We start from the raw sequence: 17,165 nt of genomic DNA, 5'->3' as shown, positions 1-17,165 counted from the left end.
GTATATTATCATAGTATTGTATACTGTATGTATATACCTTATATATATATTATAATGTATATGTGTATATTATCATAGTATTGTATACTGTATGTATATACCGTATATATATATATATTATAATGTATATGTGTATATTATCATAGTATTGTATACTGTATGTATATACTGTATATATATTATAATGTATATGTGTATATTATCATAGTATTGTATACTGTATGTATATACCGTATATATATATTATAATGTATATGTTATATTATCATAGTATTGTATACTGTATGTATATACTGTATATATATTATAATGTATATGTGTATATTATCATAGTATTGTATACTGTATGTATATACTGTATATATATTATGATGTATATGTGTATATTATCATTGTATTGTATACTGTATGTATATACTGTATATATAATATAATGTATATGTGAATATTATCATAGTATTGTACACTGTATGTATATACCGTGTGTCAGAGGCGTAACTAGAGCCTTCAGGGCCCCGATGCAAGAAACCATGAAGGGCCCCCCCAGATCCCTGGCCGGGGCCCTTCCCTTCAAGCCCAGGGCTCTTCCCACTAATCCTGGGGCTCTTTATTCTCGTTGCATGGCCTTTTATTACGGTCCCACAGCAGGATCCTTTCACAAGTTCTGCAGTGGGCTCCCTTCCTGCAATCTTGGGGCCTCCCCACAGTGGTGCAATGCCAGGGCCCGGTCGCAAGTGTGACTTTTGCAATCCTGGAAGTTCACCCACTGGTTTGCTACTGGGCCCCCTGGAGCATGGGGCCCGGTAGCAATCGCAACCCCTGTAGTTACGCCCCTGCCGTGTGTGTATATATATATATATATATATATATATATATATATATATATATATATATATATATATATATTATAATGTATATGTGTATATTATCAAAGTATTGCATACTGTATGTATATACCGTATATATATATATTATAATGTATATGTGTATATTATCATAGTATTGTATACTGTATGTATATAACGTATATATATATTATAATGTATATGTGTATATTATCATAGTATTGTACACTGTATGTATATACCGTGTGTATATATATATATATATATATATATATATATTATAATGTATATGTGTATATTATTATAGTATTGTACACTGTATGTATATACCGTGTGTATATATATATATATATATATATATATATTATAATGTATATGTGTATATTATCATAGTATTGTATACTGTATGTATATACCGTATATATATATTATAATGTATATGTGTATATTATCATAGTATTGTATACTGTATGTATATACTGTATATATATTATAATGTATATGTGAATATTATCATAGTATTGTATACTGTATGTATATACCGTATATATATATATTATAATGTATATGTGTATATTATCATAGTATTGTATACTGTATGTATATACTGTGTATATATATTTATATTATAATGTATATGTGTATATTATCATAGTATTGTATACTGTATGTATATACCGTGTATATATATTATGATGTATATGTGTATGTGTATATTATCTGTATGTATATACCGTATATATATTATAGTGTATATTTTGCAGAACTGGAAGCTGTTGTTCTTTTGTCTTTTCTGTTAGTGGGCGATGATTTGGTGTTTGTGGCTCTAATTGTTCATCATTTTAGTGAATACGGTGGAGTCATAGCATGTTACAATGTCATTTTATTAAAGTCTGTATCTATTTGTATCTATTTGTATCTATTTATTTGTATCTATTTGTATCTATTTGTATCTATTTGTATTTATTTGTATCTATTTGTATCTATTTATTTGTATCAGCTTGTTTTTTTCTTCTGTAAAATGAAGGATTTGACTTTATTTTATTTCTTGCTACATGGAAACAGAGAAGAGTGACAGCAGGAAAAAAACCAAGTGGTTTATTGAGTCTGCCCATTTTTGTTTTATTTTTGGGGTTTTTTATTTATTTTTTTTTTTTTCCTGTTTATAAACTTTTTGTCAGAGTAAAGAACTATATTTGCCCCAAGCAGGATTAGAGCCCAACTAAGGGCAACAAAAAAATTACCCCTTTCTCATTAAAGTCTAGACCAACCTTTTTCAACCAGGGTGCCCAGGCACCAGGGCCGACCCTATTATGGGTCCCGCTGGGTCTATTGGACCCAGGCAGCATTGGAGAGGGGCAGCACATTGTTTCCCAAGATTTTTTTTCCCAGCAGTTTTGTGTGTCATTCAGTGGCTGCCCATCCATTGGGGGTGCAGGGGCGCCGCCCCCCCCCCCTCCTCCATATATCCAGCCCCCTGATCTACATGCAGGGCGCCGGACGCATGGATTCCAATGGGGGATTTTTTTTTTTTTTAAGCATGTGATTAGAGCCAGAGGCTCTAATAGGCTTCAAAAAAAGGGTGGGCTCGGGGCGCAGAGCACTGTGCTCTGAGCCCACCCAGTTGTAGGACAATAGCGAATGAATATTCGCTATTATCACACTGATTTTCCTCCCAGCCAATCAGGAAGCGGGTCGTGAGAGCCCTTTCCTGATTGGCTGAAGAGAGAAGTGATTTTACTGGCCGTTGGCCAGGAAGAGGGAGGAGACGTACAGCCGGAGGAGACTCCCAGCCGCTCAGGGAAGGAGCAGGTAAGGATGCTGGCTGTCCTGGGAGGGGGTGGTAGATTTGTATGCCGGCCAGCCATCCCGCTGGGGGGGGGTGTTGGTTTTGCCACCCCCCCCCAAATTTTCATTCACCAGCCACCACTGGTGTAATTAGTTTGCGGCGGGTGACGGGCGGCATTTCCCCATCTCATACTGCCACCTGTAGCACAAACTAATGAGTATGAGGAGGTGGAGCTTCTCCTCCTGGGAACGTCCCTCACACGATCGATGTGCTATGACGTCAGACATCTCACCCAGGACAGGCTGGATCTTCTAGGGCGGTGGGCGTGGTGGACACAGGAGGACTGAGGACAGAGCATGGGTGTTTGGTGGACCAGTCCAGTGGTGGGTTATGGAAGAAGATAACAGGATATAAAGTGTTTTCTAAATGTTATATTTATATAAAGTAATGGATGTGGGTGCCTTTTGTTGGGTGTGATATTTTTTTTTTTTGGGGGGGGGGGGGGGTCAGCATTTCATTCTTGGTCCCAGGCAGCACAATGTCTGGGGCCAGCCCTGCCTTGAGGTTTCTTCAGGGGGTGCCTTGGCAAAATGCCTAAAAATTGCCCAAAAATGGTATACAAGGCGGGCTTAGTCCTTACAACCTTCTTCTAGCTGCCGACGTCCTAACAACCAATGGCATCATCAGTTGATAACGGTCATTTTAGACCTTAAATTCGATTCATCTTTTGTTTTGTTTTTTCAGCTGTAGCCACCAAGATGAACGAGCCCGAGGTCTGCTACATCCTGGACGCCATCCTCTTTGTGTATGGAATAGTTCTCACCGCTCTCTACTGCCACCTGAAGGTAAGGGCAGTTCTCTGCAGCAAGGGGAAATGGTAGATATTGGCTGTGATGTTTAGTGTATCCTTTTTGATGGTTTCAATGTGGCTTTTATATTTCTGCACCATATTTCTCCTACTATTTCATATATACGCCTTCAGCCACAATCTGATATGATAGACAGCAAAGTCTTCATGAAGGCAATGAACCCGGGCAAGTCAGCTTGAGCATAGTGACACTCCTGCACAGGGCAGCCATCAGAAATTTTGGGGCCCCTTGCACTGTTTTAGGCCTGGGCCCCTCACATGGATCCGACCGCCAACATTCCCTAAGGCCAACCTACTATGTCCTCATCCTCCTCCAGTCGCATGTCCTCCTTCTCCTCCAGTCCCATTTCCTCCTTCATCCCATGTCCTCTTCCTACCCCAGTCCCATCTTCTCCAGGAAAATAAAGGTGAATGGTTCTAGTAAGTCCCGGTTCACACTACCGCGACTTGTCAGGCGACTAGGCCGTCTGACAAGTTGCGGTCCATTCTGTGCTATGGGAACCGTTCTAATAGGAGCGACTCAAGTCGCTCCGACTTAGAAAATAGTTCCTGCACTACTTCGGGGCGACATCGGAGCGACTTGCATTGACTTCCATTATGTGAAGTCCGTGCAAGTCGCGCCAAAGTCGCGGTGCACGGTGACTTCACTAGTTGCGAAGTCGGATCGCCATAGTGTCAACCGACACTAAATGCCACCCCTCCTGTTCAAGAGTGAACAGCTGGAGAACAGAGGAGGGCAGGGCCTACAGCTGTGTGGGAGGGCTACTGAGGGGCAGGACCCCCCACATAGTGCCAGCCTGCAAGGGAATGGCGGAGCTTACAATTGAATGGTATTGCGAGGACAGGTTGCAACCCAACCCTGTTTGGGGCCCGTCAGGATGCCTGGGCCCCCTACATGTGTATGGGCTGTACCCCCCTGATGGCGGCCCTGCGAGTCCTGCAGATTTCAGGGAGACACTATTGCAGTGATGGTGAACCTTGGCACTCCAGATGTTTGAACTACATTTCCCATGATGCTCAGGCACTCTGTAGTGTAGTTGAGCATCATGGGAAATGTAGTTCTAAAACATCTGGGGTGCCAAGGATCACCATCACTGCTCTATTGCTTGTGAAACCCATGGATCTGGGGGGGGGGGGGCTCCTCAAGACTCCGGTCTTTTTCCAATTACATCTCTTTTGTTTCTTTTTCAGATTAAGACCTCTAGAGAGAAAAAGAAGAATGCAACGCCTGCTCTGTACGAGGTATGAACTTCTTATTTTCTGATCCTCATTTCTATTAATAGCGAGAACAGGAAGTCCATCCAGTGGCAGGAAGCACTCAGCCCCCCCCCCCCCCCACCCCAAGTCATCTTCAACTTCTCACTGTACTGATAGTGTTTAAAGGGACAATGTTGAATATTTATTACAATATATAAAATGTATTATTTTATCTAATGCAAGGCATTGATCGAAATTTGAGTTGCAATGTCTGAAAATGCAATGTTATTTTTTTATATTATTTTTTTATTATTTTATGTATTGCACAAATTTTGATTTGCCATGTCTGAAAACACATTGTAACTTTTTTAAATTATTTTGATTATTTCACTATTATTTTTTTTAGATTATTTTTTTATATTGCAAGGCATTGCACAGAGATTGATTTTCCATGTCATTGTAACTTTTTGTTGCAATGTCTGAAAATGCAATGTTACTTTTTATATTATTTTTTTTAATATTTTATGTGTTGGAGAGCATTGCACAAATTTTGATTTGCCATGTCTGAAAACACATTGTAACTTTTTTAAATTATTTTTATTATTTCATTATTATTTTTTTAAATTATTTTTTTATATTGCAAGGCATTGCACAGAGATTGACTTGCCATGTCATTGTAACTTTTTAAATATTATTTTTATTAATTAATCTTTATATTGCAAGGCATTGCACAGAGATTGCTTTTCTGTGTCATTGTAACTTTTTAAATATCATTTTTATTTTGTTATTCATTTTTATATTGCAAGGCATTGCACAGAGATTGATTTGCCATGTCATTGTAACTTTTTAAATATTATTTTTATTTATTCATTTTTATATTGCAAGGCATTGCACAGAGATTACTTTTACATGTCATTGTAACTTTGTAAATATTATTTTTATTTTTTTTATTCACTTTTATATTGCAAGGCATTGCAGAGATTGATTTGCCATGTCATTGTAACTTTTTAAATATTATTTTTTATTTTTTTATTCACTTTTATATTGCAAGGCATTGCACAGAGATTGATTTTCCATGTCATTGTAACTTTTTAAATATTATTTTTATTTATTTATTCACTTTTATATTGCAAGGCATTGCACAGAGATTGACTTGCCATGTCATTGTAACTTTTTAAATATTATTTTTATTTATTTATTCATTTTTATATTGCAGGGCATTGCACAGAGATTGCTCTTCCATGTCTTTGTAACTTTTTAAATATTATTTTTATTTATTTATTCACTTTCACATTGCAAGGCATTGTACAGAGATTGATTTTCCATGTCATTGTGAATTTCTAAATATTATTTTTATTTTTTTTATTCACTTTTATATTGCAAGGCATTGCACAGAGATTGATTTTCCATGTCATTGTAACTTTTTGTTGCAATGTCTGAAAATGCAATGTTACTTTTCATATTATTTTTTTAATATTTTAAGTGTTGGAGAGCATTGCACAAATTTTGATTTGCCATGTCTGAAAACACATTGTAACTTTTTTAAATTATTTTTATTATTTCATTATTATTTTTTTAGATTATTTTTTTATATTGCAAGGCATTGCACAGAGATTGATTTGCCATGTCATTGTAACTTTTTAAATATTATTTTTATGTTTTTATTCACTTTTATATTGCAAGTGATTGCACATAGATTGATTTGCCATGTCATTGTAACTTTTTAAATATTATTTTTATTTTTTTTATTCACTTTTATATTACAAGGCATTGCACAGAGATTGATTTGCCATGTCATTATAACTTTTTAAATATTATTTTTATTTTGTTATTCACTTTTATATTGAAAGGCATTGCACAGAGATTGATTTGCATGTCATTGTAACTTTTTAAATATTATTTTTATTTTGTTATTCACTTTTATATTGAAAGGCATTGCACAGAGATTGATTTGGCATGTCCTTTTAACTTTTTAAATATTATTTTTATTTTTGTATTCACTTTTATATTGCAAGGCATTGCACAGAGATTGATTTGCCATGTCATTGTAACTTTTTAAATATTATTTTTATTTTTTTATTCACTTTTATTTTGCAAGGCATTGCACAGAGATTGATTTGCATGTCATTGTAACTTTTTAAATATAATTTTATTTATTTATTCACTTTTATATTGCAAGGCATTGCACAGAGATTGATTTGCCATGTCATTGTAACTTTTTAAATATTATTTTTTTATTCACTTTTATATTGCAAGGCATTGCACAGAGTTTGATTTTCATGTCATTGTAACTTTTTAAATATTATTTTTATTTTTTTATTCACTTTTATATTGCAAGGCATTGCACAGAGTTTGATTTTCATGTCATTGTAACTTTTTAAATATTATTTTTATTTATTTATTCACTTTTATATTGCAAGGCATTGCCCAGAGATTGATTTTCATGTCATTGTAACTTTTTAAATATTCTTTTTTTTTTTTTTATTCACTTTTATATTGCAAGGCATTGCACAGAGATTGTTTTTTCATGTCATTGTAACTTTTTAAATATTATTTTTATTTATTCATTTTTATATTGCAAGGCATTGCACAGAGATTGATTTTCCATGTCATTGTAACTTTTTAAATATTATTTCTATTTATTTATTAATTTTTATATTGCAAGGCATTGCACGGAGTTTAATTTGCCATGACTGAAAATACAATGTAACTTTTAAAAATAATTTTTTGTTTACTACTTCTGGATTGGAAGGTTTTCCCTCTTACTGACCAGGCCATTTTTTGCGATGCGGCACTTGCGTTACTTTAACGGACAATTGCCCAGTCGCGCGACGCTGTAACCAAATACATTTTTTGTCCTTTTTTTTCCTATAAATAGAGCTTTCTTTTGGTGGTATTTGATCACCTCAGCAGTTTTTATCTTTTGGACTATAAACAAAAAAAAAGAGCGACAATTTTGAAAAAAAAAAAATAGTTGTCCTGTGGACAGATTCTCCCACCTGAGCTGTGGATCTCTGCAGCTCCTCCAGAGTTCCCATGGGCCTCTTGGCTGCTTCTCTGATGAATGCTCTCCTTGCCCGGCCGCTCAGTTTAGGTGGACGGCCATGTCTTCGTAGGGTTGCCCTGGCTGGTCAGTTTAGGTGGAGGGCCATGTCTTGGTAGGGTTGCCCTGGCCGGTCAGTTTAGGTGGACGGCCATGTCTTGGTAGGGTTGCCCGGCCAGTCAGTTTAGGTGGACGGCCATGTCTTGGTAGGGTTGCCCTGGCCGGTCAGTTTAGGTGGACGGCCATGTCTTGGTAGGGTTGCCTGGCCGCTCAGTTTAGGTGGACGGCCATGTCTTGGTAGGGTTGCCTGGCCGCTCAGTTTAGGTGGACAGCCATGTCTTGGTAGGGTTGCCTGGCCGCTCAATTTAGGTGGATGGCCATGTCTTGGTAGGGTTGCCCGGCCAGTCAGTTTAGGTGGACGGCCATGTCTTGGTAGGGTTGCCCTGGCCGGTCAGTTTAGGTGGACGGCCATGTCTTGGTAGGGTTGCCTGGCCGCTCAGTTTAGGTGGACGGCCATGTCTTGGTAGGGTTGCCTGGCCAGTCAGTTTAGGTGGACAGCCATGTCTTGGTAGGGTTGCCCGGCCGGTCAGTTTAGGTGGATGGTCATGTCTTGGTAGGGTTGCTCTGGCCGGTCAGTTTAGGTGGACGGCCATGTCTTGGCAGGGTTGCAGTTGTGCCATACTCTTTCCATGATGGATTGAACAGCGCTCCGTGAGATGGTCAAAGCTTGGGAGATTTCTTTATAACCTAACCCTGCTTTAACCTTCTCCACAACTTTATTCCTGATCTGTCTGGTGTAGGGTTGTCACCTCATCCCTTTGCACCAGGACACACATTAATTACACGGGTTCTGTGGCTGATTAAGGTTGTAATTAAACTCACTCGGTGCTTTATGTGCATTAAATCAGCCTCAGAACCTGTGTAATTAATATGTGTCCTGAATTAAAGAGACGAGGTGGCAACCCTAGTCTGGTCTGTTCCTTGGCCTTCATGAAGCTGTTTGTTCACCAAGGTTCTCTAACAAACCTCTGAGGGTTTCACAGAACAGCTTTATTTATACTGAGATTAAATTACACATGGGGCCTTCATGATGCTGAATGTTCTCCTTGCCCGGCCGGTCAGTTTAGGTGGACGGCCATGTCTTGGTAGGGTAGCAGTTGTGCCATACTCTTTCCATTTTCCCATGGTGGATTGAACAGCGCTCCGTGAGATGATCAAAGCTTGGGAGATTTTTTTTTATAACCTAACCCTGCTTTACACTTCTCCACAACTTTAGCCCTGACCTGTCTGGTGTGTTCCTTGGCCTTCATGGTGCTGTTTGTTCACTAAGGGTCTGTAACAAACCTCCAAGGGCTTCACAGAACAGCTGTATTCATACTGAGAATAAATGACACACAGGTGGACTCTATTCACTAATTAGGTGACTTCTGAAGGCAATTGGTTCCACTAGATTTTAGTTAGTAGTATAAGAGAAAAGGGGGGGGGGTGAATACAAATTATTGTATCGGTCTATCAGATAAAATCCCAATAAAATACATTTACGTTTTTGGTTGTAATATGACAAAATGTGGGAAATTTTAAGGGGTGTGAATACTTTTTTTAAGGCAGCTGCAACGGTGATGACGCATTTCAGAGCCTTCAGTTCTGCAGACCACACCCACTGCCCCGCCTCCTCCCTGCTCTCTAAACTACTAGCACTGGTGACCCCTCCCCCTCACCTTGATTTCCCTCTCCTTCCTGGAGTCCTACCTAAGTCCCTCCTCTCCCTCCCTCCAAGGAGCAAACACTCCCACTACAAAGGCTGATTTCTGCTTTCAGCTCTTCGGAATAAATACAAATTTTGGGTATGTATACTGACCAAGTGAAGAAAAGATCTCAAGGAACACACCACTAATCTGCAGCCTTGTATTTTTTTTCTTGAAGTTCCTCAGGGGCGGGTCCTTGTAGTCACTCAGGGACAATAATGTGTGTTTGGTTTGCAGCCCCTCAGCTATCCTGCAAACCAGGTCTACAGCAAGATCGGGAAGGGAGAAGGAGGGCTCGAGATGAAGGTGAGGACTTGGTGCGTGTTGCAAATTCTGATTATAATGTATATACGTAGATTGTGTGGGGGGGGGGGGGCTCGTCTTTCCTGGAGAAAATGCTGCTCCAACTCCTCCTGGTGCTGCTTATGGGAGCAAAAGCCACATGGTCTCTACTGAAGAGAGGGATCACCCAGAATGTGGATGTCCCCTTTAACAGACATCATGTGACCAAATGCAGAGACTTTAGACCCTAAAGAGCCACTAGCTAACATATCGGCAGATCCTTACCTGCTTCTGTCCTTGAAGTACTGAGCTAGGTCAATCGAAGTGGGAAGATCTACCCACTATGTCTACCATTGCCTACCGTCCATGTCTACCATTGCCTACCGTTCATGTCTACCATTGCCTACCGTTCATGTCTACAATTGTCTACCGTTCATGTCTACCATTGCCTACTGTTCATGTCTACCATTGCCTACCGTCCATGTCTATCATTGCCTACAGTCCATAGCTACCATTGTCTACTGTCCATGTCTACCATTGCCTACCGTCCATGTCTACCATTGCCTACCGTCCATGTCTACCATTGTCTACCATCCATGTCTACCATTGCCTACCGTCCATGTCTACTATTGCCTACCGTCCATGTCTACCATTGCCTACCGTCCATGTCTACTATTGCCTACCGTCCATGTCTACTATTGCCTACCGTCCATGTCTACTATTGCCTACCGTCCATGTCTACCATTGCCTACCGTCCATGTCTACCATCGTCTACCATCCATGTCTACCATTGCCTACTGTCCATGTCTACTATTGCCTACCGTCCATGTCTACTATTGCCTACCGTCCATGTCTACTATTGCCTACCGTCCATGTCTACCATTGCCTACCGTCCATGTCTACCATCGTCTACCATCCATGTCTACCACTGCCTACTGTCCATGTCTACCACTGCCTACCGTCCATGTCTACCATTGCCTACCGTCCATGTCTACCATCGTCTACCGTCCATGTCTACCATTGCCTACCGTCCATGTCTACCATTGCCTACCGTCCATGTCTACCATTGCCTACCGTCCATGTCTACCATTGCCTACCGTCCATGTCTACCATTGCCTACCGTCCATGTCTTCCATTGCCTACTGTGCATGTCTGTAATTGCCTACCGTCCATGTCTACCATCGTCTACGGTCCATGTCTACCATTGTCTACTGTCCATGTCTACGGTCCATGTCTACCATTGTCTACCGTCCATGTCTACCATTGCCTTCCGTCCATGTCTGTCATTGCCTACCGTCCATGTCTACCATCGTCTACCGTCCATGTCTACCATCGTCTTCCGTCCATGTCTACCACTGCCTACTGTCCATGTCTACCACTGCCTACCGCCCATGTCTATCATTGCCATGGTTGCCCTGTTCTAGAAAGCAGGTGAAAGCTGGGGAAGGGCACAGACAATGTCAGGAGTCAAATAATGACAAGTCTCTGCATTTGGTCATTTCGGTAGTTCCCATAATTTAAGACAATTACCCGATGTAAAAAAAAAAAAAAGCTGAAAATTCAAGCAGGACGTTTTGGGTTTCCTGAGCCTTCCGCAGCTTCTCTGCTGCCGGGACCTTTAAGGCGGCTCGTGTCTCAGAGCGAAACAAGAAGTGTTATTACAGCGTCCAGCGCCTGTCCGACCACTTCCTCCTCAACGCCTCCGCTCTGTTTGCCTGTCCCCCCCATCACAGCCTTCAATGTGCCCTTAGATTGCAAGCTCCTGGGATCAGGCAGCCAATGTGGGGGTGCGGCTGGGGGGGGTGGTTACAAATAAAATATAAAAATTTGTATATTTCTGAAGATTTGTGTCAGTGACAAAGTGCTGAGGGAGGATACGAGGCGCTTCATGGAGGAGGATGTGGTCAGAGGATTACTAATATCTCTTCTCGGGTTTTACTCTGAGATGGACAACATAGAGAGAAGGAGGGCAGACCGCCTAGAACATTTCACATGTGGTCTGATGTCTGTTTCTCAGGTTTTACTGTTTTCAATATATATATATATATATATATATATATATATATATATCTCTATATATATCAACAACAAACAATATGGCTCTGCCCCCACCTAGAACTGGCCTTCACAGCAAGGAGCACATGGAAGGCCAACGCATGCAAAACCAGAGAAATTCCCAGCTCAGCTCACCAACCAGTCTGCTTACCAACTCAATTATCCTTACAAACAGGGGTTTAGTCTGCACACATTTGCAAACACATGCGTAAGGTGCAAGGCCACTTCTCAGCACCCTGTATTACTGGCAGTCCTAACTCCTGTAATTCTATGAGGTCTCCACAGTGGAAGCACAAATGCATTCTAATGGAAAGATAGGGGGCAGGTGGGCCTGGAGGTGGCCCAATACTCCTTAAAGGCACAGGAGCACAATGGATGCCCAGAACATCGCACAATGGCAGCAAAGGCGTCCAGTGTGTCCCTTCACCAGTATACATCAACAACAAACAAAATGGCCCCTGCCCCCACCTATATGTATGTATATCTTTATATAAATATATATATATATCAAGTAAAACATAAAAAAACAGACATAAATAGTTTTCTGATCACATGTAAAATGTTAAACAAAAAATAACTTTAATTTTAACATTATGTTGGTATTTTAATATCTCTTTATTATTTATATCTATATCTATATCTATATATATATATATATCTATATATATCTATATATATATATATATATATATATATATATATATATATATATATATATATATATATATATATAAATTAGATAGATAGATAGATAGATAGATAGACAGATAGATAGATAGATAGATAGATAGATAGATAGATAGATAGATAGATAGATAGATAGATAGATAGATAGATATGTATATAAAATAAAGTAAAACATGAAAAACAGACATTAGTAATTTTCTGACCACATGTAAAATATTAAACCAAAAATAAGTTTAATTTTAACATTATTTTGATATGCATTAAAATATATACCTACCGTATATACAGTAGATATATATAGATATACAGACACACATACTATATAGGAGTATATACAAACACACCTACTGTACTGTATATACAGCACATGAGTGTGTATTTGTGTATATATATATATATATATATATATATATATATACTGTATATAATCAAGTAAAACATGGAAAGCAGACATTAGAAGTTTTCTAACCAAATGTAAAATATTAAACAAAAATAAGTTTCACTTTAAAATTATGTTGGTATTTTTAATATTTCTTTATTATTTATATATATATATAATATCCACTAAAACATGACAAGCAGACATTAGTAGTTTTCTGACCACATGTAGAATATTAAACCAAAAATAAGTTTAATTTTAACACTATTTTGATAGATATTAAAATATATATACCTACCGTATATACAGTAGATATGTAGCTATATATATATATATATAAATCTATATAAGAAATCCAAAAACTAAGTTCAATTTTACATTACGTTGGTATTTTAATGTTTCATTATTATATATATAATCCACTAAAACATGACAAGCAGACATTAGTAGTTTTCTAACCAATTGTAAAATATTAAAAAATATTAAAATGTAATATATAACAAAAATAAGTTTCATTTTAACATTATGTTGGTGTTTTCATATTTCTTTATTATTTATATATATATATATATATAATCCACTAAAACATGAAAAACAGACATTAGTAGTTTTCAAACCACATGTAGAATATTAAACCAAAAATAAGTTTAATTTCAACATTATTTTGATATTTATTAAAATATGTATAACTACTGTATATACAGTAGATATATAGATATGTAGAAATACAGACACACATACTATATAGAAGTATATACAAACACACCTACTGTACTGTATATACAGCACATGAGTGTGTATTTGTGTATATATATATACTGTATATAATCAAGTAAAACATGAAAATCAGACATTAGTAGTTTTCTAACCAATTGCAAAATATTAAAATGTAACATATAACAAAAATAAGTTTCATTTTAACATTATGTTGGTATTTTCATATTTCTTTATTATATATATATATATATATATATATATATATATATATATATATATATATATATATATATATATATATATATATAATCCACTAAAACATGAAAAACAGACATTAGTAGTTTTCTGTTTTCTGACTACATGTAGAATATTAAACCAAAAATAGGTTTAATTTTAACATTATTTTGATATTTATTAAAATATGTATAACTACCGTATATACAGTAGATATATATATATCTATAGATATATATATATATAGATATATATCTATATATATAAATCTATATAAGAATTCCAAAAACATGTGTTAAGGGAGCGCTATATGGCCACAGCCGCTAGCACAAAAAGGAGAATAAATAACCTTCTAAACAATAAATACAAAATAATGTGTGCAGCGCTAAAACATTAACAATGATATCAAATGTGTGCACTGCACACATTTTTTTTTGTATTTATATTTATATATCTACTGCACATACAATATATTTTTATATCTATCTATTCATCTAAATCTAAATCTATATATATATATATATATCTCAAGTAAAACAGACATTAGTAGTTTTCTGACCACATGTAAAATACTAAACCAAAATTAAGTTTACTTTTAACATTATTTAGATATTTATATACCTACCGTATATACAATATATATATATATATCTACTTTACATGCAATATATATATATATACAAACACACATACTATATATGAGTATATAAAAACACACCTAATGTATATACAGCATATGAGTGTGTATTTGTATATATATATAATCAAGTAAAACATGAAAAACAGACATAAATAGTTTTCTAACCAAATGTAAAATATTAAACAAAAAATTAGATTCATTTTAATATTTCATTATTATTTACATATATATATATACACCCAAACACACCTACTGTATATAGAGAATATGCACACATACTATATATGAGTATACACAAACACACATACTGTATGTACAGTGTATATATATGTATAGCTTTATATAAATATATATATCAAGTAAAACATAAAAAACAGACATAAAAAATGTTAAACAAAAAATAAGTTTCATTATTTTGGTATCTTATTATTTCATTATTTTAGTATATATATTAATATTTTTTATAACTCTTTAATAAATTATATTTTCCTTTTTTTTTTTTTTTTTTAGGGAGGAGAAAGTGATTACGCTGTAAGTATAAATCACTATTTACTGTATATTACACTTCAATAATATATCTTATATCTGGAGAGCGGTGATGTCACTCTGTATAATATATCTTATATCTGGAGAGCGGTGATGTCACTCTGTATAATATATCTTATATCTGGAGAGCAGTGATGTCACTCTGTATAATATATCTTATATCTGGAGAGCGGTGATGTCACTCTGTATAATATATCTTATATCTGGAGAGTGGTGATGTCACTCCTGTATAATATATCTTATATCTGGAGAGCGGTGATGTCACTCTGTATAATATATCTTATATCTGGAGAGCGGTGATGTCACTCTGTATAATATATCTTATATCTGGAGAGTGGTGATGTCACTCTGTATAATATATCTTATATCTGGAGAGCGGTGATGTCACTCTGTATAATATATCTTATATCTGGAGAGCGGTGATGTCACTCTGTATAATATATCTTATATCTGGAGAGCGGTGATGTCACTCTGTATAATATATCTTATATCTGGAGAGCGGTGATGTCACTCTGTATAATATATCTTATATCTGGAGAGCGGTGATGTCACTCTGTATAATATATCTTATATCTGGAGAGCGGTGATGTCACTCTGTATAATATATCTTATATCTGGAGAGCGGTGATGTCACTCTGTATAATATATCCTATATCTGGAGAGTGGTGATGTCACTCTGTATAATATATCTTATATCTGGAGAGCGGTGATGTCACTCTGTATAATATATCTTATATCTGGAGAGCGGTGATGTCACTCTGTATAATATATCTTATATCTGGAGGGCGGTGATGTCACTCTGTATAATATATCTTATATCTGGAGAGCGGTGATGTCACTCTGTATAATATATCCTATATCTGGAGAGTGGTGATGTCACTCTGTATAATATATCTTATATCTGGAGAGCGGTGATGTCACTCTGTATAATATATCTTATATCTGGAGAGCGGTGATGTCACTCTGTATAATATATCTTATATCTGGAGAGCGGTGATGTCACTCTGTATAATATATCCTATATCTGGAGAGTGGTGATGTCACTCTGTATAATATATCTTATATCTGGAGAGCGGTGATGTCACTCTGTATAATATATCTTATATCTGGAGAGCGGTGATGTCACTCTGTATAATATATCTTATATCTGGAGGGCGGTGATGTCACTCTGTATAATATATCTTATATCTGGAGAGCGGTGATGTCACTCTGTATAATATATCTTATATCTGGAGGGCGGTGATGTCACTCTGTATAATATATCTTATATCTGGAGAGCGGTGATGTCACTCTGTATAATATATCTTATATCTGGAGAGCGGTGATGTCACTCTGTATAATATATCTTATATCTGGAGAGCGGTGATGTCACTCTGTATAATATATCTTATATCTGGAGAGCGGTGATGTCACTCTGTATAATATATCTTATATCTGGAGAGCGGTGATGTCACTCTGTATAATATATCCTATATCTGGAGAGTGGTGATGTCACTCTGTATAATATATCTTATATCTGGAGAGCGGTGATGTCACTCTGTATAATATATCTTATATCTGGAGGGCGGTGATGTCACTCTGTATAATATATCTTATATCTGGAGAGCGGTGATGTCACTCTGTATAATATATCTTATATCTGGAGGGCGGTGATGTCACTCTGTATAATATATCTTATATCTGGAGAGCGGTGATGTCACTCTGTATAATATATCTTATATCTGCAGAGTAGTGATATCACTCTGTATAATATATCTTATATCTGCAGAGTGGTGATGTCACTCTGTATAATATATCTTGTATCTGGAGACCGGTGATGTCACTCCTGTATAATATATCTTATATCTGGAGAGCGGTGATGTCACTCCTGTATAATATATCTTATATCTGGAGAGTGGTGATGTCACTCTGTATAATATATCTTATATCTGGAGAGCGGTGATGTCACTCTGTATAATATATCTTATATCTGGAGAGCGGTGATGTCACTCTGTATAATATATCTTATATCTGGAGAGCGGTGATGTCACTCTGTATAATATATCTTATATCTGGAGAGCGGTGATGTCACTCTGTATAATATATCTTATATCTGGAGAGCGGTGATGTCACTCTGTATAATATATCTTATATCTGGA

The 17,165-nt window shown here is 36.5% G+C and overlaps 1 protein-coding gene across 2 annotated transcripts in view; it reads left to right on the top strand.

Annotated features, from left to right (window-relative positions):
- FCER1G (Fc epsilon receptor Ig) overlaps nucleotides 1-17,165 on the top strand; it is a 31,342-nt gene that overhangs the window by 13,653 nt on the left and 524 nt on the right. The window contains exons 2-5 of one of the 2 annotated variants that reach the window (XM_082275177.1): nucleotides 3,379-3,479; nucleotides 4,694-4,744; nucleotides 9,725-9,804; nucleotides 14,992-15,012. In XM_082275177.1, the coding sequence (XP_082131303.1) occupies nucleotides 3,393-3,479; nucleotides 4,694-4,744; nucleotides 9,725-9,804; nucleotides 14,992-15,012 (239 nt within the window). In that variant the 5' untranslated portion in view covers nucleotides 3,379-3,392. The remainder of the gene's footprint in view (nucleotides 1-3,378; nucleotides 3,480-4,693; nucleotides 4,745-9,724; nucleotides 9,805-14,991; nucleotides 15,013-17,165) is intronic. The other variant, XM_082275176.1, reaches the window with a different exon arrangement.

The sequence above is a fragment of the Pelophylax lessonae genome (genome assembly GCF_965119305.1).
Source record: "Pelophylax lessonae genome assembly, chromosome: 13".
Lineage (NCBI taxonomy): Eukaryota > Metazoa > Chordata > Amphibia > Anura > Ranidae > Pelophylax > Pelophylax lessonae.
This window is presented reverse-complemented; position numbering and strand designations above follow the sequence as displayed.